At 55.3% G+C, this 23,219-nt stretch overlaps 1 protein-coding gene across 7 annotated transcripts in view; it reads right to left on the bottom strand.

Annotated features, from left to right (window-relative positions):
• Positions 1–291: 291 nt before the first annotated feature.
• Positions 292–23,219, bottom strand: part of Unc13a (unc-13 homolog A) — a 46,123-nt gene continuing 23,195 nt past the window's right edge. For 2 of the 7 annotated variants that reach the window (XM_087900714.1, XM_087900716.1), the window contains 20 exons: positions 21,685–21,819; positions 20,393–20,526; positions 18,551–18,636; positions 18,343–18,469; positions 17,777–17,873; positions 17,351–17,494; positions 16,471–16,554; positions 15,330–15,407; positions 15,116–15,204; positions 14,617–14,769; positions 12,613–12,736; positions 10,873–10,911; positions 9,393–9,422; positions 8,214–8,270; positions 7,926–8,006; positions 7,538–7,685; positions 6,499–6,555; positions 4,449–4,541; positions 3,808–3,967; positions 292–3,027 (listed from right to left, as the gene is read on the bottom strand). In XM_087900714.1, the coding sequence (XP_087756840.1) occupies positions 2,727–3,027; positions 3,808–3,967; positions 4,449–4,541; positions 6,499–6,555; positions 7,538–7,685; positions 7,926–8,006; positions 8,214–8,270; positions 9,393–9,422; positions 10,873–10,911; positions 12,613–12,736; positions 14,617–14,769; positions 15,116–15,204; positions 15,330–15,407; positions 16,471–16,554; positions 17,351–17,494; positions 17,777–17,873; positions 18,343–18,469; positions 18,551–18,636; positions 20,393–20,526; positions 21,685–21,819 (2,217 nt within the window). In that variant the 3' untranslated portion in view covers positions 292–2,726. The remainder of the gene's footprint in view (positions 3,028–3,807; positions 3,968–4,448; positions 4,542–6,498; positions 6,556–7,537; positions 7,686–7,925; positions 8,007–8,213; positions 8,271–9,392; positions 9,423–10,872; positions 10,912–12,612; positions 12,737–14,616; positions 14,770–15,115; positions 15,205–15,329; positions 15,408–16,470; positions 16,555–17,350; positions 17,495–17,776; positions 17,874–18,342; positions 18,470–18,550; positions 18,637–20,392; positions 20,527–21,684; positions 21,820–23,219) is intronic. The other 5 variants (XM_087900715.1, XM_087900717.1, XM_087900718.1 and 2 more) reach the window with 5 other exon arrangements.

Genomic DNA, 23,219 nt, shown 5'->3' with positions numbered 1-23,219 from the left:
CTGAACCTTGATTTCTTTGAGGTGCTATTGGTATGCTTGCTGGCCGAGTGGACAAGAAAAGTGTCCTCAGTTCAGCCGCAGCCTGGTCTCCTGAAGGTGTTGGTCCCCAACTTTTGTTTTGTTTTTAGTGTGTGCTGTGATACAGTGGGGGGGTCAAAGGCCAGTTTCCCAGTCTCCACCGTGTGGGTCCTCAGGCTTGGCAGCAAGCGCATTGCGCCTTCTTCTGGGCCCACAGAGGTTTTGTCAAAAGAAGCGCAAGTCAGCCAGACCCTGAGGCACTGAGGCACTGTGTGCTTTTTCTTTCTTTTTTTAATGTTAATAAAATATTTTTTTACAGAGACCAAAAAGTCAGAATAGTGCAAAACATCTCAACGCCATGCACTCATGAACACTCCCCGGGTGTTTTGAACACACGTCCTAAGTCATGGATTGACTGAGAAATGAGGGTTTTTGGAAGATGCTGGACTAATGGGGGTGGACCTAAAAAACCCTCCCCGCCAAAAAAAAAAAAAGGAAAGGAAAAAACCAAAACCAAACACCTCTCGGATTCCATATCTGCAGTCACATGCAAAGAAAGGCTAATGGAGGGGTTCCCTGGGCTGCACGGCAGGGATTGGGGTCTGGAACCTTCTGGGGTACAGGGGACCCTCCCTGTCACCTGCACCACCAACAGTGTCAACCCAATTCACTTTTTAAAACAAAAGGCAAAGAGGAGAGGAATTGGGTCCCCAGAGCCAGCTTTGGTCCTGAAAGATGCTGGAGGTGGGCTGGGCCAGCCCGGACACCATGACTCCACCCCCAGCAGGGCTGCCCTTGGGACCCCATAGGGGCCGAGGACCCTTCCAGATTGGGTTGGGGATGGAACCTAGAACAGTGCATGACTGACCGCCCCTCACGGGGAGGGGGGATTCTAGGTTGGGCATAGATGAGCCTGGACCCCACATCTTTCCACTGCTCTTCCTCGCTCCCCTTATCTGCCTCACCCAGCCAGTCCTGCCCCTCCTGTGGGCGGGATGTGGCTCTTTCCAGCCTCATAATCTCCCTGTAGCAGGCCAGGCTAGCCCTTCTCCAATCGGACCTGCATCCCCATGTGTCCTAATGCGAGAGCCCAGGTCTGTACAGGTGGTAACTCAGACCAGCAGCCCTGGAGTAGCTTCCTCTCTGGAAGGGACTGTCCTGAGCTCAGAGCCCACCCCTCTACTGTCTTCATCTATTGTCCTGAGGTTCAGCCTGGTCACCTGCTATGTGGGGGAATCTGTCAGGGTAGGAGAAATTGTAAAGACAGGCATGCACCCCCCACAGTGCAGACCTCACAGCCACTCTCAACACAATTCAAGGCAGCATGACCTTCAATGCTCCTGGGGAAGCTTGGGTTCCCATGATGCCTTAGCCTGGATGAAGTTTAGGAGTTTTAGAGCCAGGTACATACACTCCAGTCTTGTGACACCAGGGCCAAGTCAGAGAAGGGCACGAAGTTGGGGAAGTCAGAATTGTTTTTAAGGAGGGGACTTTTTGTGAAGGGTATTGAAAGATGAATAGGAGGTCTCTGGGTAAACAAAAGAACATTTCAAACAGTCCTAGCCTGGTATTCAGAACTCACTCAACAAACGTGCCCAGGCTGTTCCCTCAACATTCTGGGCCAGCACACACACATACACATTTAGAGGGAAGTGGGGGACGGGGAGACAGGAAGAGAGAGAGAGAGAGAGAGAGAGAGAGAGAGAGACTTTGCCATAACTATCTTGGTTCTGTCAGTCACCTCTCCCCCCCCCCCCCCACACACACACACTTCACATTCTTACCAGCAATTTAGAAACAGTCTATGGTCGCTCTCTGGCCTCCCCTTTAGCCATCCATCCATGACTGATGTCCTAAACTGAGTCAGGGCTGCTGGTCTTCCCACAGTACATGGGCCATCTGAGCTCCCCTGTCCCTGCATGGAACCTGCATCCAACCCTTCGGTTCTGAATGCCTTGCTGGAATCCAGGAGATATCCGGAGTTCCGAGCCAATCAGAAAAGGGTCATTCATCTGTCATCACAGCACAGAACACTCAAAGTGCACTTCACATTCTCCCTCCCAACCTCCTAGTTTCTGATCTCTTTCTGTTCTGTCCTGCCTGGATTTGGAGAAAGAACAAAGTGAGTGGGGGCGCCTGGCTCCGGGGAAACCCCAAACCCCTCTTCTTGATGGAACTCTAGGTTGTATGTCAGTTCAGAATAAAGTCCCAGGAGGAAGGGCTCGGATAGGGATCTTGTTTGGCAGCCTGAGGGTTTATGGGGGATCCTGGCCCCGAGGGGAGGGGGGCCGGGGAAGAATTGGGGAGGATATTTAGCAGCGATGGGGGCTGGGACATCCGTCGGTGCTCAGCCCACCGTGCGTGGCACGATCAGAGGGTCGCCAGCTGCCAGTGGGCACGCTGTGCTGAGGGCGGGGTCCACATGGAGGGGCGCCCTCAGCCCCAGGTGTGCACCCGAGGGCGCGTGTGCTTTTGAGAGCCCATCCCACACTGTTTTTTGCACAAAAACCAAAGGCTGCGTCCCGGCCTCCAGGCAGCCCTGCCAGTCCATGCCCTGGGCACCGGACCCTCTATGGCTTTTCTAGGGGCAGGAGGCAGGGCCTCCCCAGCCAAGGCCACTGAGGTGGAGGGGTGTGGCCTCTAGAAAGGGCGGGGTCTACGGGGCGGGGCCTCGTTCGCTCCCAAGCCCCACCCCACCCTAACTCGCGCTAGGGTGCAGGCGCGGCACCGCCCTCCTCGGCCGAGCGCGTGTCTGACTTGAGCTTGACGAACTCCTTGGCCACCTCGTCGTTGCTGCGCTGCGACAGGATGCGCAGCACTGTGAGCCCCGTGTCGTCCATGTGGATGCGGCGGCCGAGTGGAAGCCAGCACGCGGCGCTCCCGCGCTGGACCAGTTCCCGCAGCTGCAGCACCGCTAGCCCCACCGTGCGGTCCTCGCGCGCGAAGCAGTAGTCCTTCACACACACCTGCAGCTCGTAGCACTCGGGGCCTGCATCTGCGCTGAGCGAACTGGAGGAAAGGACCGGCTCAGTGGGGGGTGGGGGTAACCAGCGAGCCGGGTCCCCGCGCCACCACTCCCGGGAAGGTCAATCATTGAGCCACTCACGCCACACTGCCTCTCCACGGGAGCCACTAGCGAGCCACTCACACCACACCACCACGCACGTTCGCAGTTAGTGCCCCAGAAGCTGGCACCCTCGCCGGGCCACACCTACTGGGAGCCTGACAACTGGTCCAGCTCTCTAAGGAACCTATTGCTCAGACTGGATCTCCCCAGTGCATCACGTGGGGCGGGCTGCTGCGAGAACCACACTGCCTAGCTGAGCTCCTCCCTCCTGCCCCTCGGCTTTCTGGCTCCTCTCCTTCCTGGCAACGCCCCTTTCCTGACCCTGCTGCACTCTGCCTTTTGCTCAGTTCTCTCCGGCCCCACTTGTCAGCCTCCAGTAACCCCACTACTCTACCACCCCCAGTCACCACCTCTGCAGCATGTGATGGCCAGTCACACAATCCCCAGAGTCCACTGCTTTAAATGACAAAACCAATGGCCGGAGTAGGCTGTGTTCTCAGTCTCCGAACCCTTGTGACCCGCGCTCTTGTGCCCCAAACCCTCTTGTCCACCTTCCCCTCGTCCTTTCTGCCCCAACCCCAAGCCTATGACCTCCCCCAGGGACCTGGGTCTCAGACAGGGACCTTAACCCTAAAATTCCCTCTGCACCAAGTGGTGCCTTCCAGCCCCTGCGCCTCGGTTGTCCAAGGACGCTCCCCCCACTCCACTAGCGTCCAACTCACAATTGGAAGCTCTCGTTGTACTTGGGTGCCCAGCTGTTGTTTTTGGATTTGGTGGCGAACTTGCGTTTCTTGTCACTGAGCTGAGGTCCAACAATGTTGACCTCGATGAAGGGGCGGAAGATGCCAGAAGTCTGCCACTTGAGGTCGTTGGCAGCCACCACTGTTGGAGGGTAGTGGGAAAGTCTGGTAAGGTTCCCCAGTGTGACAGAACCATACTCTGCTTTCCAGGAGGGAGAAATAGACTCCATGTCCCAGCAAGTCTCTGTCAGAAAGGAAGCCAGGCCAAGGCAGAAAGCTACAAGGTCCTGGGACACGGTTGAAATTCCTAGTGCAGCCGTGCCTGAAACAGGTTTATCTTGGGATTTTCCTATTTATTTATTTATTATTTATTTATTTTTGGTTTTTCGAGACAGGGTTTCTCTGTAGCTTTGGAGCCTGTCCTGAACAGACTCTGTAGACCACACTGGCCTCAAATTCACAAGAGATCTGGCTGTCTCTGCCTCCAGGGTGCTGGGATTAAAGATGTGCGCCACCACCGCCCCATGATTTTCCCATTCTCTAGACCATTAAAGAAAAAAATTCCCAGCCCCCTTGGCTTAAGTGAGTCTGTGTCTGGTCCCCTCTCTCACCACGCCACTCACCCTTCACTGTGACTTTCTGTTCCCCAGTTCCCGGATGCGTGAACAGCTCCACGTGGACAGACACTTCACCTACAGGGTCTTCCACACCCGAGCCTGGGTGGGTCAGGGGAAGATACCTGATATGAGCTCCGCTCTTCCCCACACACCTGGAGGGACCTCAGCCACCTCCCCACCACGTGCTGGCGGCACCAGGTCCCTGAGGCCCTGAGGGCACCAGGGTGGCAGATGCCACTGCAAAGCCAAGAGTGCTAGATTGTGGTATTTCCTTGAGTCACTGTGAGCCTTGAGGCAGGTCTCTAACCTCTCTGAGGCAGTGCACCTGCCTTACTTCCTCCCCCATTCTCCTGCCTCCCGAGCCTGCTTTTTCTCCCTCTCTGTGTGTCCATTCAATTCACTGTAGTCTGGGATGCTGGGACCCATACAAGTGCTGACCCCTCTGCCTCGCTCTCCTGGGCTACAGCAGTGTGCCCTTCCCTGCTTTGGCTCTCGTCCGTCTCAGCTGCACTCAACAAAATAGCCAGAAATAATCTAGCAAGCCCCCCCTCACTCACAAGCCTCCCGTGACTCCCCTCTGACTTTGTCACAGAGTCCTTCTGACCTCTTGAAGGGTCCCATCCTAAAGGCCCCTTTGTCCACTTCACCTCAGTCCAGTGCCCCCTACAGGTTCCTCCCCAGCCTTCTGAACTCCCAAGAGTGCTCTGCCCCTCTGAAATGACAACTTCCATGCCTCCACCCCATCCTGGTTCTGGGTTTAACAGGCAAGCTTCAGTTCCCACTGGGAAGGCTCAGAGATGGTCTTTGATTGAAACTGGCCCAGGGATCTCCAAGGAGACCAACTGACCAATGACATTGGGGCCTAAATCCAGCTATTCCTGATGCCAACAACCCCCTAATCTTAGTTTCCTAGCCAACAAGTGTGTCTGCTGTGTGATAGCCTTGCACACGGCTCTTCCCAACCATCATCAAGTGTCCTGGGGGCTACAATGGCCACCATGAGTGGTCGGCTTAAAAACCACCGCACTGACACCCCCTACCTGTAACTCAGAAGCATATCCACAGGGCCTGTGGGCCTTGTGACCGCCAGCACCCCAAACTACCCCATCCCCAGGCAGCTCCCCACTCCTGGGGCACCCCATGCACGGGCATGGCAAGGAGGAGAATGTGGGAGGCAAGGGGATCAGGACAGTCAAAGACCCATCAGGTTACCTGTGCTGGACGGGAAGTGAGGAGGGTCAGGGAACTGGGAGTGGGGGAGGGGGAAGGGTGTACTCCTGCAGCCCCTGAAGAGGGGCACATGGCCCCAGCACTGTCCAGCCCAGGCGGTCACCCATATCATCTCATATACCTCCCAGTCACATGCTCAGCCCCCTCCCCCCAGGCTGATGCTTCAGCAAGCTCAATCCGGGCCAGAAGTGGGGTGCTGGGGAGTTAGACATGATGGGTTATGTAAGATGTCAGACCACAGCCCAGGCTAGTAAGAAGGAGGAGAGGCAGTGCCAAACCCACCCCAGGTTTGCTGGCTCCACCAGGAAGGGCTGTCGCAGGCCCCACCCTCATCCCTAGAACCCGGATCCCTTGGCAGGGGAAGGTGGCTTATCCGACCCTCAGCTTTGGGAAAGCTGAAGAGGCCACTTGTTCTTTTCTGGGTGTGGGTAGATGCGTGAAGGTTGACTGGAACTTGCAACATCCCAAACACAGGGACCACAGGTCTGTGCCCGAGGCATGGTCCTTGTGACTGTCCGTTTTCCAACTGACAGAGCAGTCGGGGAGGAGGAGGCTGCAGAATGACTGACCCAGGATCTCAGAGCTGTTCATTGTTTAGTATTTTGTGCGTTGCTGGAAATGGAAGCTGCCCCATCCAGCCTAGGGTGCATGTGGCTTGGGAGAAGGGATGGGACTCCTTCCCCGTGTGGAGCCAGCAAGTTGCCCTTCGCCCTGTGCGAGGACTTGGCGCCGGCCAAGGCAGGCCGGTGTCTTACTAGCCGGGCGGGGGAAGGGAGACGCAGGCACCGGGCACCGCGTGCGGGTGGCGGGCGGCGCAGGCACGTACCCATCTCAGGACAAACGTCTTCACTAAGGGTAAACCTAGTCCCCTTTCCACCATGGACTGACCAGGGTGGACAGGGAGGGAGGAGTGTGCGTGGCGGGGGCAAAGGGAGGCGCAGAAAGGGGACAGCGAGTGACAGGGAAGAGAACAAGAAAGAAAAAGAGAGAGAAAGAAAGAGAGACAAGGGGGAGAGAAAGAGAGAAAGAAACGTCAGTGCAGACGGACGGACAGACAGACAGCCTCCCACTCTGGGAACATCAGGGACACCAAAAGCAGCAAGAACAGGAGGGGAAACTGTGGCTTGTGTTCCACCCACTGTGTCTGGCGGTGTGTGGATGACGACCTTCCCCGCTCCAGCTCGAGGACAGAACCTGAGGCCGCCAACTTCTACCAAATTGTCACTTTGGAATATTTCTGGATGAGGTGGGGACAGGGAGAAGTGCTAGGACCCTGGAGCCCTGCTCTGTGACTTTAGCTGCTGCACGAGAGCTCAGAGCGACGAGGGACAGAAGCGAGACACAGACAGAGAGAAGGGCAGGGGTGGGGAGATCTGAGGCTCAGCACCTCCCAGGTCCCCACATTGCCCAGGTCCAGGTACTTTAGCCTCTAGGATTTCCCACATCGACCCAGCGCAGAGGACCCGCCCATAAGGAGGCTGCCAAGCCTTGGATCCCTGACATCAGAGGGTTCACCTAGAGCTGTCAATCATTCCTTACTTTAGAGGCATCTCAGAAGTCTGGTACCAGAGCCGACAACCAGGTGCCACCAATCACTCAACGGCTCCAGAACATTAGAAGTCCCACCCCTCAAGAACAGTCCCTTGGTTGCCCTAGCAGCTGTCTATCATCAATGCCTGGCCCCTGGAGTTTGTGTGGTCCCGTCCCACAGCTGTCAATCACCCCTTGTTTTGAAAGAACCGCCTTTGGCGCTTTGAGCTCGGATGCCCCGCCCCCATTACAATCAATCAATCACCCAGGGGCGGAGCCCGCAGCTGGGCGGGGCGACTCCCGCTGGCTCGGGAGCGAGTGCAAGGTGCCCTTACCCTGCGCAGACTGCGTCTGCACGAAGGTTTTGATGAGCAGGTCGGTGGCCTGCGTGTAGAGCGACAGGGCGTAGCGCAGGGACTGGAGGTCAGGGCTCTTCTCCAGGAAGGTCTTCTTGAGGCCCACGCCCCCCGCGTGGAAGTATTGCTGAGGATGGACAGGATGAAGCTGCTGATGACTTTCAGCACCTCCATTAACACCCATGACTCTCACCCTCCCGGTCGTCACCAGGCCACAGCTGCCCCAGGACCTTGGTATTTTCTGCGCCCTCAGATGGAAAGGCCCTCCCTGCCCGCGACCCGTTTATTTTATCTTGTCCTCTCACGCATTCCCCAAAACCTGCCTCCTCGTTCCCTCTCCTAAAGCCTTCTGTGGCCCCTCTCTCACCTTGATGGTATCCAGAGCCAGTTCTACCACGGCGCACTGCTTCGGGGTCAAGCTCTTGGCTTCCTCGCGTACCATGTGATCCTGTGTAGTGTCAGGGAGAAGTCAGGTTGGCAAAGCTGACAGCAGTTTTGAGACTGTGAGTCTTGAGTTTCCACGGTGGGGATCAAATGATCTGTTCCTTTGATCACTCAAGCTCTTTCCAACATTTGAAGGGGTGTCCAGGCCGAAAGCAGGGATTTTGTGTCTTGGTCTGTCCCCAGCTGTCCCCGGGATCCTCTGCATCCTCACCTTAAGTTTAGACAGCTGGCCCAGCTCCTTGGCGGCATTGAAGATCATTTGTGTTCCCTGTGGGAAACAGCAGACAGCATGGGTGACCGGTGTGAATTTTCTAAATGGTCTCCCACCCCGAGCAACCCCCTGGTCTGTCTGCCATTTGGTTCCTATACAAAGATTCCTGGCGACCGATGGACAGAGGGGTCAGGAGCCCCTCGATGAGATCACAGAGCATGTGGCCACCTTGTCCCTGGAGAAGCCTGGTTCCTCTCACATCCACTACGGTCCCACAGTTGGAAGACACAAGAGAAACAGGTAGGCATGGGCAGGCTGTGTGTGGTGAGGGGAGGCACCCGGATCCAGAAGATCCCTCACACACTGATGGCTGTATATACCACGTCTCTCAGAGACACCCACCAGATGGCAATTGTGGTTGTAATAATGCCAGGCAGGTCTAGGTGAAAATCCAAGCTGGGCAGCCAGACAGGTGATTTAACCCCTCTGAGCCTGTGTCCCCCACACATGGGGGAATCACGGCCACCAGTGGCCTTGAAGGGGTGTGATGTCTTTGGTGATTTATTTGCTGTCTTGGTCTCCTCACAGGCAACGAATGCATGGCAGACTGGGTTCCAGCCTGAGAGCCAGTGTTGAGCTGGAGGGCCTTGCCCTCTGGGCCTGATCTCTCCCTGGCTGATTAGGGATTTGTTGGAATGAGGCTTGACCCAGGGCATTCTGGTTGGGCTGTTTAAGGTTGGCCAGACATTTGGAGACTGCTTTGATTTTTTGCTGCCTCATGCTGTGTGCTATTCTGTCCTTCCAGGATGGAAGACAAGACCTCACACACACGTCAAGATGGAAGCCAGACTCTGGGCCTGTGAGCTCAAGACTCTTCCACTGCGCCACACACCCTCAGCCCCATGGCCTCAGGACTCCCCGAGATCGTGAGCCGGAGTTACCTCATTTCCCCTGTTGCACCCACCTGCGCTCCGCTGCGAAGCAGGGACCCTCTTGAGCATCCTCCATGCCTCCTACTGCCCTTCCCTACCCACCCACAAGCAAGCCAGACAGACAGAGGAAGAAGAATAACAGACAGGGCCACAGGACGCCCCCGACGGCACGAACCACAGAGTGGAAGGGGCAGGGAGGGAGAAGGATGGGGTAGGAGCCAGACAGACAGTGAGAGGCCGGGCTTACGTCTGAGTGGCTTGGCAGTTTCACCCTGCCCTGTGGAGAGAACCAGGCGGAGGTCAGAGTTCTGCTGGCTGCTGGGAGGATACTTAGTGGGACTTCCCTGCCCCCTAGAGTCACATCACGAGCTCCCTCCCAGTTACTGAAGCAGATACTAGTTCTCCCCAGCTAAGGCACTTGCTCCTTGACCACAGCACACAGGGGGCCTAGAAGGCTGCAACCCCAGCCTCGGGTGCTGTGGCACTTGATGAGGAGTCAAGGAGAGAGAGGGCTCCGGGTCTCTGCACACACCCCGCATGCACCAAGCCTTTTCTGGGGAGGCCTAACCACAGAAAAATGTCATAATAAAAACTACAAGCTCCTTCATTGTACATGCACACACAGACACACATACTCACACAGACAAACACACATATACACAGGCTCACACAGACAGACACGCTCACATACATGCACACAAACACAAGCATGCACACAAACACATATATACTCACACATACATGTTCAAATATGCACACACAGACACATATGCTCACACACGCACACACACAGCCAAGCACATGCATGCACACACAGAGACACAGGCACTTGTTCACATACACATGCACACAGGCACACACACACACACATACAGTCAAGCACTTGCATGCACACACACACACACATGCTCACATACACATGCACACAGGCACACACACAGTCAAGCACATGCATGCACACACATAGACACAGGCACTTGCTCACATACACATGCACACAGGCACACACACACACATACAGTCAAGCACTTGCATGTACACACACACACGCTCACATACACATGCACACAGGCACACATGCTCACACACATGCACACACAGTCAAACACATGCATGCACACACAGACACAGACATGCTCACATTCACAGGCACACACGCTCGCATACACACACACACACACACAGAGTCAAGCACTTGCGTGCACACACCAACACTTTCTAAATCTGCAAATAGCTTCTGTAGATACTCAAACTCATCAAGAATTATCAAATCACATATATAGGAGGCTCACAGGCCAGAACACACATGATTTGCATGATCACATTCAGATCCACACATCTTTCACCCCACATGGATGCTACATGGGTACAGCACCCCTAGAAAACTGCCTGGGGTGTAGGAATGCCCTATGCTCCAGTCATAACAAAACACCCATTTAGTGCACAGAGAGGCCTGGCATATCCTGTATGAGTGTGGAATCAAGCAGCTGCCCACAGTCCCACCTCAGTACAGTAAACATCCATTAAGACAACAAGAACCCAGCTGAGCCTGGAGTTGGGCACACACACCCGACTCTGGGGAATGATCTGAGCTCTGGCTTCCAGGTCCTAAGGACGAGATCAAGAGCCACTTCCCGCCATGGCCTCAGCTGACCTTTGCAAGAATGAATGACAGGAGCACTCTCACCCGGACACCCGGGACCCCAGCAAGCCGAGGCCCTCATTACCTTTTCTAGGCCCTTGCCATGTTTTCTCAAGAGGGTGCCCTGCAGAGACAATGTCACAGCGAGGTCAGGACCCAGGCACATCACACTCACCCATGTGGGGACTAGGGGCTGCACTGGCTAGGGAGTGGGGAAAGTAGGGACCTATGGGAGCTCACTCTTAAGAGAGGGGAAGGAGGGGAGGAAGAAGAAGAGAAAGTGTATGATCCTGAGGGAGGAAGAAGGGAGGAGGGGAGGGGAGGACTAAAAAGGAAGGGGGAGGAGGAAGCCAGAAGACAAGGAAGAGGGAAGAGGGAAGAAGAAAGAAAAAAGGAGGGAGGAGGTTGGAGGAGGGTGGAAAGCAGGGAAGAGGAGGGAGAGAAAGGAGGGGAAGTGGGGAAAGAGATGAAGGAAGGGGAGGAGAGGGAAGAGAAAGAGGAGGAGAAAAGAGAGCCAGAACCAGAGAAAGCCCAAGGTAAAAGCCACTGTTAAAATATAAGCCATTTACATTTGGTGTACAAAGGAGCCCACTGGATCCCTGGTTAGCAGAAGCACCCCATTCCACACTGAGACAGCTCCAAATCCGAGAAATATTGGGCACATGCTTGTGGCCTGAGCCAGGTGGCCTCTCTCCCAGCCTTGGTTTTCCTCATCAAATTGATTGGATTGAGACCTCCTCCCTCAGAGGGTTGTCATGAAGGTGACCTGCCACAAGCCATCAGTATCATGTATTCCTTTATACTCTTTCTACATTTATAACCTGGGCACTGGCATGATGCTACAAGGTGGCTATAGAGACCAAGCTGTGCCCACTGGCAAGGTGAGCTTGAGACAAAGTAAATGTCACGGTGGCCTAGCCTGACCCACAAAGGATGTGGAAGATGGGTTTTCTGGGGTGCACAGGTCACTGGGTAAGCATTTGGAGGCCTCCATCTCTCCCTGCCACTCTGACAGCTCCTGGTAAGAAGCTCCACTTCCCAGGCCAGGAAGACAATTCTTTCAGGCCCCGGTCTGGGCAAAGCAGTGACATCTGGACTGCCTGACAGCTGCATCTCCAGCTGGTCCCCCTGCTGTGCATGTGTGTGCACTAATGGTGTGCGCACTAGGGGAGTCATGAGAGCACACACTTGCATGCAGAAGGGAAGACCCCACCCCTGCCTCTGTCTGCTTCTGAGACTGGGTGGCTTCCATCTACGGGACAGGGACAGGGTTGGACATGACAGAGTGGGCTGACAGTGCTTTGAAGTCTGGGAGGGGCGTGGTCGCCCAGCCCCACCCCTCTCAATGCCCACCCACCAGCACACAGATACAAAGTCAGGATGAGGGGAGGAGGGGGCACTGGAAGGGTGGGGGTGGCCCCAGTCCAGACACACAGCGAAAGAACGAGGATGAACAGACAGATGGACAAACGGGTCTCTACTTACAATCATCTGCCAGCCGGAATGGGGGCAGGGTGGGGAGAGGGGAATAAGTCACTGTGAGTGGCCCTGGGAGGGCCCAGCGCAGTTGGGAGGACACTGAGGCACTGATGCCCCACAGCCCTGGCCCTGCCCAGAGGGTCCTCAGCTCCCAGCTACAGGCAACTGGCTGACGCCTCTCCACCCTCCACCCCTGTAAACCCACCCAGGGGTATCCTGCAACCAGCCCAGGGCCCTTCACCTTATCATCACCCCTGGACACACCTGAGTGACCTTGCTGATCCCTGGTGTCATTACCCTCGTCCCCCCACCTTGGAGGTGCATTGAACCAGGACACCGGCCTCACCGTCTGGTCTGTGAGCGGCGGCAGAACAATGGTCTTCTCCATGGTGTTCATCACCAGCTTCCACAGCTCCTTCAGCACGCGCTTCAGAACTGTCTTCTCACAGATTTTAGCAAACAGGGTGAGGCTGGGGGTGAGGCTGAGGTCAGTGAGAGGGACCAGCCAGGCCCCTTCCCTCCACACACAGGCATGACCTGGCAGGGGGCCCATGCATGGTGTATGTGGGAGGGGGAGACAGAAGGGGTTTGGGGATTTCCGGGTGAAGGGGGTGGCTATGCAGTGTTCAAGGCAGACACACCAGGATGTCCAAATATGGAAAAACACTGGGCAATCAAAGTCTCTTCTCCAGGGAGACCGGAGACCAGAGAACACAAGGGCTTGGGTCATGGCCAAGCACAGAGACAGGATGGGCAAGAGGGCAAATGAGAGAGTGAAGCCCAGACAATTCATGACGTGACTTCAGCGGGCTGAAGGAAGGGGACCATGTCCAGCATGCATTTCCCAGTGGATCTACCTATCTCAGCCCCAAATTCACCAACACTACTCACAGCCCACCCAATTGTCAGTGCACCACACCCACCTCTCACCCGTCTCTACCCACACACCCACATCTCACCCGTCCCTCAACCCACACACACACCTCTCACCCATCTCTACCCACACACACACCTCTCACCCGTCTCTACCCACACACCTCTCACCTGTCCCGCTACCCACACACCTCTCACCCGTCCCGCTACCCACACACCTCTTACCCGTCCCTCTACTCACACACCCACATCTCACCCGTCTCTACCCACACACCTCTCACCCGTCTCTACCCACACACCTCTCACCCGTCCCGCTACCCACACACCCACATCTCACCTGTCCCTCTACCCACACACACACCTCTCACCCGTCCCTCTACCCACACACACACACATCTCACCTGTCCCTCTACCCACACACCTCTCACCCGTCCCTCTACCCACACACCTCTCACCCATCCCTCTACCCACACACACATATCTCACCTGTCCCTCTACCCACACACCTCTCACCCGTCCCTCTACCCACACACCTCTCACCCGTCCCTCTACCCCCACACACACATCTCACCTGTCCCTCTACCCACACACCTCTCACCCGTCCCTCTACCCACACACACACCTCTCACCCGTCCCTCTACCCACACACCCACATCTCACCCGTCTCTACCCACACACCTCTCACCCGTCTCTACCCACACACACATATCTCACCTGTCCCTCTACCCACACACCTCTCACCCGTCCCTCTACCCACACACCTCTCACCCGTCCCTCTACCCACACACCTCTCACCCGTCCCTCTACCCACACACCTCTCACCCGTCCCTCTACCCCCCCACACACATCTCACCTGTCCCTCTACCCACACACCTCTCACCCGTCCCTCTACCCACACACCTCTCACCCGTCCCTCTACCCCCCCACACACATCTCACCTGTCCCTCTACCCACACACCTCTCACCCGTCCCTCTACCCACACACCTCTCACCCGTCCCTCTACCCACACACCTCTCACCCGTCCCTCTACCCACACACCTCTCACCCGTCCCTCTACCCCCCCCCCACATCTCACCCGTCCCTCTACCCCCCCCCACATCTCACCCGTCCCTCTACCCCCACACACACCTCTCACCCGTCCCTCTACCCCCACACACACCTCTCACCCGTCCCTCTACCCCCACACACACCTCTCACCCGTCCCTCTACCCACACACACACCTCTCACCCATCCCTCTACCCACACACACACCTCTCACCCGTCCCTCTACCCACACACACACTTCTCACCTGTCCCACTACCCAAATAACCTGTCCTCTATATTTTTAAGCATCTCCTTCCCCGACCCTGGAAAGCGCTCTGTGACAGCCCCGCCTCCTGTCACCAGTCTTCTGCCAGCCACGGAGTGGCCGCAGGCCTCAGCTATTCACAAAGGCACATGTCTGTCCCCCCAGCCCTCCTGGCTCCATCCTCACTTGCTGTCCAGCAGGTCCATAATGGGCTGCAGCACGTTGTCAGCATCCTGGGCCACACTGCTGCAGGCACTGGCGGGCACGTTGCCTGTGCCTTTTACCTGGCTCAGGATGTCACCCATCTGTTTGACACACTCCTCGATGTGCGGCTGGAAGCTGTGGGCACAGAAGAGAGGTGCTCGGCCTGGCTCTGTGGCCAGGGTCCCTGTCCCCAGCACCCGAGTGACGGCACACAATAAAACTGTCCCGCCTGCAACGCCTGTGTGTGGACGTTCCAGAGTCAGAGTTCTTTCCAGCTGCTGGCGATGTCATCACTGCTGCTCCGCTAAGGCCAAATTGGTAAGTGACTCACCCAAGCCACACAGCCAGGCTGTGGGAAAGCTGGATCTGAGCTCCCAATTCACCTGACTGAGCCTTGACTCTGTCCCTGGTATGAGTACAAGACGCCCAAGGCTCGGGGTTGTCCCTGCTCACGGGTCCCCACCCCAGAGATGCCCCTCACCTAGTGGCGAACACGTGGCTGAGTTCATCCAGGACGCTGTTGAGTTTCACCTGCAGGTCCTTCAGGGTGCCACTGGCCTCAGCGTCCAGCTGAGGGGAGCAAGAGCCTTAATGCATCCCTGCTTTCTCATATCCCTGGGAAGTTGTCTGAGGGGCTGGGAAGGAAACTGAGGCACAGGCACCCAAGCCCCTCCCTAGTCCACCCCGACACTCACCTCTTTTCCACCCATTGCCTCAAACATCTTCTCCAGCTGGACCCGCAGCTGTTGTGTGTTGTTCATGAGGATGCAGGGCTGGGAAGAGTGAGAATCAGGCTGGCGACCCCCCCACCTCCTGGGGAATCGGGAAACCGGGGTCCCTGGACATGCCTGAGCTGGGGGATGGTCCCTTGGGTCAGATGGGAGAGGCCTACAGGAACATCACCTTGGGACACATGTGGGTACCACAGAGGAGTGGGAAGTCCTCAGGGCCCTCCTGCCTCTGCTGACACTGCTAATCTACACCCTAAAGGCTCCACTAGAAACACTCAGTGACACATGGGGGAGCATGTCCTCTCTCTCATGGGCACACACAGGACTCCCCCAGACTCACAGGCTCACACAGACATGAGCGCATTCATGACCCAATCCTCAGCACAGTTAAACGGTTGGGAACAGAGGGACACAGTTGTCATCCCAGCACTCAAGGTGGAGACAGAGGACCAGGCCAGCCTGGGCTACACAGTGAATTGGAGGCCACCTTGGCCTATATAGCAAGACTGAGGCTAACCTGGAGTATGTGGGAAGCTCAAGTCCAGCCTGGACTCCATTTTGAGAGCTTGTCTTAAAAATCCAACAAACAAACCACCACCACCAAACCACACATATCAACCACCAAACCGCACACTATCAACCACCAAACCACACACTATCAACCACCAAATCACCACCACCAAACTGCACACTATCAACCACCAAATCATCACCACCAAACCGCACACTACCACCACCAAATCACTACCATCAAACCGCACACTACCAACCACCAAATCACCACCACCAAACTGCACACTGTCAACCACCAAATCACCACCACCAAACAGCACACTACCAACCACCCAAATCACCACCACCAAACTGCACACTATCAACCACCAAACCACCACCACCAAGCCGCACACCATCAATCAGGCCCAGACAGACTGTGCAGGTTCACACGAACATACTCAAGCACATTTGTCTGTGTCCCTCAGCAGAATTTGGTGCCCTAAACCTTGTGTCGTATCTTGGGGTAGGAAGGGACCCTTGAACCCTGAGGGAAGCTGAGTGGGGCTGGGGGGCTGGGGCGGGACGGGATGGGGCAGGAGTCCCCGGTCACCACTTTCTCTTTCTCCTTGGAGCAGTAGGAGGCGAAGTCCTTGGAGACAATGTCGGCGTACTGCAGAAGCACGTTGCTGATGGTCTGAGGACACAGACACGGGTGAGAGGGACTGTGGTCTCGGGGACCCTGGTCACCAGGCACCAACAACATCTACTGCAGACATGGTGACGTCGGGCTGGACGGTTGTCCGGCCACTAGGACACAGCGGACAGCCCCTCCCCGAGAGACTTGTTTGCTCTGCAATAACTCCTGGGTGTTTGTTTTTGTTTGTTTGCTTGCTTGTTTTTTGTTTTTTTGAGACAAGGTCTGTCTGTGTGACTGAGGTTGGCCTCAAACTCCTGACCTTGCTGCCCTGATATGTATTAAATACAAGCCCCATCACTGCCCATGAGCCCTGCTCTGCTTCGAAGGAACCAAATGAGATCACCAGCGTGACCTGATGTCATGTGGAATCCAGATACCAACCTTTAATCCCCAACTAAGTGACCATCCAGTCAGTCACCCAAAGCCAGCTCTGCATATGTGGACCCTGACATTGGAGATCCCCACAGCAACTCAGAACCTGGCCTGCAGCCCAAGTCCATTAGCCCAAAATGGAATACTCACCTCCCCAACTTTCTGATTTCCTTGGAGTTGATAATTGCTTTGATTTTTTAAAAATTTTTTTACATTAGGTTATTTTTGTTTTGTTTTATTTAACTTTTCTTTGAGTAGTGCTGGGAATTAGAGCCCTGGGCCTCACACATAACCTCCCTCTCCTGCCCCACCTCTGGCTCTCCCACATGTCTAACTTTAGACATGGCTCACCTCCACATCACTCCTGCTGGATTCCACCCCCAGCCCAGTCCCTACCCGGAACCCCACCAATCCTGCCCACCTTAGCGAAGCGCCTCATGTAGTGGCCCACGATCTGAGGGTCAGGACACTCCAGCTTTTTGATGATCTCGAAGCTCTGGTTAAGCTGGGAGAAGACATCCACCACGGAGCAGGAGAAGAGGGCATGCTCCGATGTCTGCTGGAACTGCAGGAAGGGGACAGGCTGGACCACCGCATCAGCTCTGGAGCAGTGTGGGCCCAGGGAGGGCAGGAAGGGGACAGGTTGGACCACCGCATCAGCTCTGGGGCAGTGTGGGCCCAGGGAGGGCAGGAAGGGGACAGGTTGGACCACCGCATCAGCTCCGGGGCAGTCTGGGCCCCAGGACGGTGGAGGCCTTGGCAGGAGGATGCACGGAGGAGGGCACCCACAAGCAAGACATGGACAGTGGACACCATCAACCACAGGCACCACCCAGTGCCTCTTTACCCCGTCCTTCTTGTCTCGCTCCAGCGCACCATGTAGGAAATCCCGGGACACCTCCTCATTCTCGTCTAACCACTGGATGACAAAAGGTTCAAACCACCTGAAAGAGAACACCCCTCAGGACACTATGGCCATCCCTGCCCCACCTGCTGGCTGATGGGCCTGCTTCTGAAGTGGTAACGGGGTGCAGGCTTGTGGTGACCTGGATTCTGTCCCAGTTTCCACCCCCACCCACACTGGGTTTCAGTAATTTCAGTTTGGTTAAAGCTTTTTAATACAGTTATTTAAATAGGGGGTTGATGTAGCCCAGGCTACCCTTAAATGTACCTTACTATATATGTAAGGATGACTCTGAAGGGGGAGGAATATGGGAAAGAGGAGGAGGGAAGAGGGGGCGGGGAAGGAGGGAATTTTCAGCCTTTGCAGAGTAAAAATATTTTAGTCATGGTTTATTTCAATATGGTGGCTTCCTTCTTGCCCTGATCCGTGAACCACACCATGCAGCTGCTTCCCCACCACCAGTGTCCTGAGTATCACGGAGCTGGGGTGCGGCCCGCCTAGGCACTTACGCAGGGTACTCGGGCACGCGGTCTTTGAAGGCGGGCAGCTCAGCCACGTACTCGTTGTACAGCCACTTGACCTTGAAGTGCAGGTTCATGTAGTCTGCGCTCTTGCACAGCCGGTGCTTGTCATGTTCTGAGGGAGGGACAGAGGCTCAGCCCGGATGCCCGGGCTCCAGCTGGGGCTCCAGGGTCCAGCCTGGGGCCACGGACTCACCGTCCATGGCGTACTTCATATCTTGAGCAAACAGGCTCCACATCACCTCGGCGCTGATCTTCCCCACGTTCAGTTCCTGCGGAAACCTGGGAAAGGGCATCGGAACCTGCGGCTAGCAGGTAGGGGACGCCTGGACTTCCCGGGTCAGCCATCTGTCTGCTCACGATCCATCCACCTACCCACTCACCTACCCAGCCCCACTCACCTACCCACCCCCACTCGCCTACCCACCCCCACTCGCCTACCCATCATTCCTACCCCCACTCGCCTACCCACCCCCACTCGCCTACCCACTCCCACTCGCCTACCCACCCCCACTCGCCTACCCATCATTCCTACCCCCACTCACCTACCCACCCCCACTCGCCTGCCCACCCCCACTCGCCTGCCCGCCCCCACTCGCCTATCCACCCCCACTCACCTGCCCACCCCCACTCACCTATCCACCCCCACTCGCCTGCCCACCCCCACTCACCTACCCACCCACCCTTTCCCCACCCCACTCCAGTGCTCAGTTTGGAAGAAACAGATTTGATACCTCCTTTAGCCATTTGATAAATATTTCACACAGGCCACACCATTCCAAGCGGTACCCACATTCCCACACAGTTGCTCGGTACACAACACTGTGCATTGCACACTGTGTGTATAAAACTGTGTTTGACTTGTCTGCTGTTTCTGGTCCCTCCACATTGCCAAGGCCACCCTCAGACTCGAACTCAACTGATCTTCCTGTTAGCCTCACGAATAGCTGGGCCACACTGCTGGGCGTGTAGCTACAACATTCCAAATTAAAACTCATTTCTAGGTCAGTGGGACAGCCCATGGGTAAAGGGACTTGTCACTAAACCTGAAGACCTGGGTTCAGTCCCCAGAGTCCTCATGGTGGAGGGAGAAAACCGACATGCACACAGGACCCAGGTTCAATTCCCACCAGCCACACAGTAGCTCACAATCATCTCTAACTTCAGTTCCTGGAGATCTGACGCCCTCTTCTGGCCTCCAGAGACACAGGCACAAACACGCAGGCATAACACCCAAACATATGTAAGGGCAATATTTTTAAAGACAAAGTAAAATTTAAGAAAATATTTTTTTTGCTTTTTTGAGAAAAGGTTTCACTGTATAACAGTCCAGGATGTCCTAGAACTATTTCTATAGACCCGGCTGACCTGGAACTCCCAGATGCTGCCTCTGCTTCCCGAGAGCTGGGATTTACCGTGTGTGCTACCACTGCCCCAAATAAAATTTTCACTAAAAAAAAATGTTGAAGTTCACATCCCAGCTGTAAACACATATACAGTTAAGCTTGTGTGATCAGACGCTAAACTCCATAAGACCTGCATCTCAGGCCTGTCCTCCCAGCTTCTCAGGAGACCCAGGCGGGGATCAACCTGGGCTACACAGTGAGTGTGAGGCCAGCTTTATGGAGACCATACCTCAAAATAAAAGAGCAAAAAGAGGACTGGAGAGATGGCTCAGTGGTTAAGAGCACTGACTGCTCTTCCAGAGGACCTAAGTTCAATTCCCAACACCCACATGGAGCTCACAATTGTCTGTAACTCCAGTTCCATGGGGATCTAACACTCTCACACTGATATTCATCCAGCCAAAACACCAATGCACATAAAATAAAAATAAATAAATCATTTTAAATAAAAAGAAAGCCCTGTGTTAAAATGTAAAAAGAAAGCCAACATATGGGGCCCCTCTCTCACATACACACACACACACACACACACACCCATTCTAAGCTGTCAGAATGGGACCAATGTCACTCTGGGACCAAGGACCCAGTCACACACTGCTGAAGGGCCACACATGGCCTAGGCTTGCGCTCACTGGTTGAGGCATGGCGTGTAGGAATTCTTATCCTCCTCGATGATGGACACAATGAGTGTGATCAGCTTGGACCAGAAGTCCAGGTTCTTGATGCTGGGGCCCTGCTCCTCAGGGGGGACCTCCCCCTTCTTGGCCTGAAATGGGCAAAGGAGATGCTACTGAGAAGCTGATGTGGGCAGGAGTGGGAGAGACCAGGGCAGACTGCTGCCTCAGGCTGCAAAAAAAGCAAGCAACAGTGCGGGCAAGCTGGTGCACGCTGGACATCGAGGCTGTGGCCGTCATCCTCTGCTACAGCTGAAGCCAACCTGGGCTACATAAGACCCTCATTGCAAACAAACAAATAAATAAACTAAAAAACAAAGCAAAACTAAAAGAAATTCAACCTAAGCCGGTGTTTCCTTTTCTTTCCTGAGATAGAGACTCAAGATGTAACCCAGGCTGGCCTGGAATTGTCCATCTCGTGTCTCAGCATCCTGAGGGCCGGGCCTGAGGAGGCAGCACCACACCTGACTGTCAGCATTCTCGTTTATGTCTTATTTATTTTGGTATGTGTCAGGGTGGGCATGTGCCCTACAGCATGCTAGGTCAGAGGACAGCGTCTTCTACCACATGGGCCCCAGGGACAACCAGGCTTGGTGGCAAGCCCTACGTCCTCAGAGCCCTCTTACCCACCCTCACAGTTCTCTTTTCTTTTAAAGATATTTTATTTTATGTGGATGTCTGCTTGTCTGTATGTGCACATTTGCAGTAGGGTGCCCAAGGGGACCAGAAGTAGAGTTGGAGGTGAAAGGAAGGCGCTGGGAGGGCGGCTGCTGTGTCCTCTGGAAGAGCAGTGAGCGCTCTTAACCCCTAAGCCATCTCTCCAGACCCTGATTCACTGAATCTTGCACAAATGGGGACTCTCCTAGTCTTGAAGCTTTAACCCAAACTCACCAAGCACGTTCTTGAGGGCCTACTGTGTGCTCGGTGCTAAGCCCTCAATTGGAGGGCACCAAATGCCTTTTTTCTTATTCAGACCACTCCATGGTCCTAATATGTGACTCCTAACCCCAAATCTCAGAAGAAAATCCCGAGGGCCGAAGAGCAGTGTGGTCCCGGCCCCCCTCGGGGCACCCCCCCCTCGGGACACCCCCCCCTTGGGGCACCCCCCCTCGGGACACCGCTCCCCTCGGGGCACCCCCCCTCGGGGCACCCCCCCTCGGGACACTGCTTCCCTCGGGACACCCCCCCCTCGGGACACCCCCCCCTCGGCACACCCCCCCCTCGGGGCACCCCCCCACACCGGGCCTCACCGGGTCTGTCTGGTACTCGCGGCCGTACAGCTCGTGGCAGTTGTTGAAGATGTACTCGTAGGTAGAGTTGAGGCAGGCCTTCACACAGTCCTTCACCACCTGGCTGGCACGCGGGGGGCTCTGCAGCTCCTGAACCTGAAGGCAGAGGCAGGCCCGGTGAGGACAGCCAGGACAGCGACACCCTGACGGGACTGGGGTCTGAGTTGCTATGTGTTGACTGCCTGGTGGGTTTTCCCATAGTGTTCTCGCTAGCGACACCCTGACGGGACTGGGGTCTGAGTTGCTATGTGTTGACTGCCTGGTGGGTTTTCCCATAGTGTTCTCGCTGTTTATAATTTATTTGTCTTGATCTGCAGACAGGCTGGCCTCCACCTGCCAGAGATCCCCTGCCTCTGCTTCTCGAGTGCTGGGACTAAAGGTGTGTGTGTGTATGTGTGGTGTGTGTAGTGTGTGTGTGTGTGTTGTGTGTGTGGTGTGTGTGTATGTGTAGTATGGTATGTGTGGTGTGTGTGTTGTGTGGTATGTGTGTGGTGTGTGTGTGGTGTGTGTGTGTATGTGTAGTATGTGTAGGTGTGGTGTGTGTGGTGTGTGTGCATGTGTGTGGTGTGTATGTGTGGTGTATGTCGTGTGTGTGTGTGGTGTGCGTGGTGTGTGTCGTGTACATGTAGCGTGTGGTGTGTGCGGTGTGTGTTATGTGTGTATGGTGTGTGTATGGTGTGTTTGTGGTGTGTGGTGTGTGTGTATGTGTGTGGTATGTGTGTTTGTGGTGTGTGTGGTATATGTGATGTGTGTCGTGTATGTGCGGTGTGTGTGTGTGGTGTGGTGTTTGTAGTGTGTGGTGTGTGTGTGAGTGGTGTGTGTGTGGTATGCATGGTGTGCGTGGTGTGTGTGGTGTGTGGGCGTGGTATGTGTGTAGTGTGTGTGTAGTGTGTGTTGTGTGTGTGTTGTATGTGTGAGTATGTGTGGTGTGTGTTTGTGGTGTGTGTGTGTGGTGTTTGTGGTGTGTGTATGTGTGTGTGGTGTGTTTGTGGTGTGTGGTGTGTGTGTGGTGTGTGTGCACGTACATGTTCAGGTCAGAGGACAACCTGTGAGAGTCAGTTCTCACCCTTCACCTGTGGACCAGGAAACTGAACTCACGTCCTCAGCCTGGGTGGCAAGCATCCATTCACCATGCTGCTGGCCCCCACTGTGTGTTTAAGGGCAGACTGTAGCAGTGGCCACAGTCAAACCATAGATAAAAGGGTCAATTGGGGCAGGAAAACCAACCAATCTCTGAGCACCCTAACTCTGAACCCAGAGCCAGTGAAAGAAACACACCCTGGATCTGAGACCTGAGTCAGGGAAAGAAACATCTTTATCCCTGAACCCAGAACTTTAGTCCTGAATCTGAAACCAGTGCCAAAGAAACACACTTTGAAGTCAGGCAGTGGTGGCACACGCCTTTAATCCCAGTACTCGGGAGGCAGAGGCAGGTAGATCTCTGTGAGTTTGAGGACAGCCTGGTCTACAAGAGCTAGTTCCAGGACAGGCTCTAA

The sequence above is a fragment of the Myodes glareolus genome, chromosome 23 (genome assembly GCF_982192425.1).
Source record: "Myodes glareolus chromosome 23, mMyoGla1.1, whole genome shotgun sequence".
Lineage (NCBI taxonomy): Eukaryota > Metazoa > Chordata > Mammalia > Rodentia > Cricetidae > Myodes > Myodes glareolus.
The sequence above is the reverse complement of the archived record's forward strand: the minus strand, read 5'-3'. Positions and strand labels throughout refer to the sequence as shown.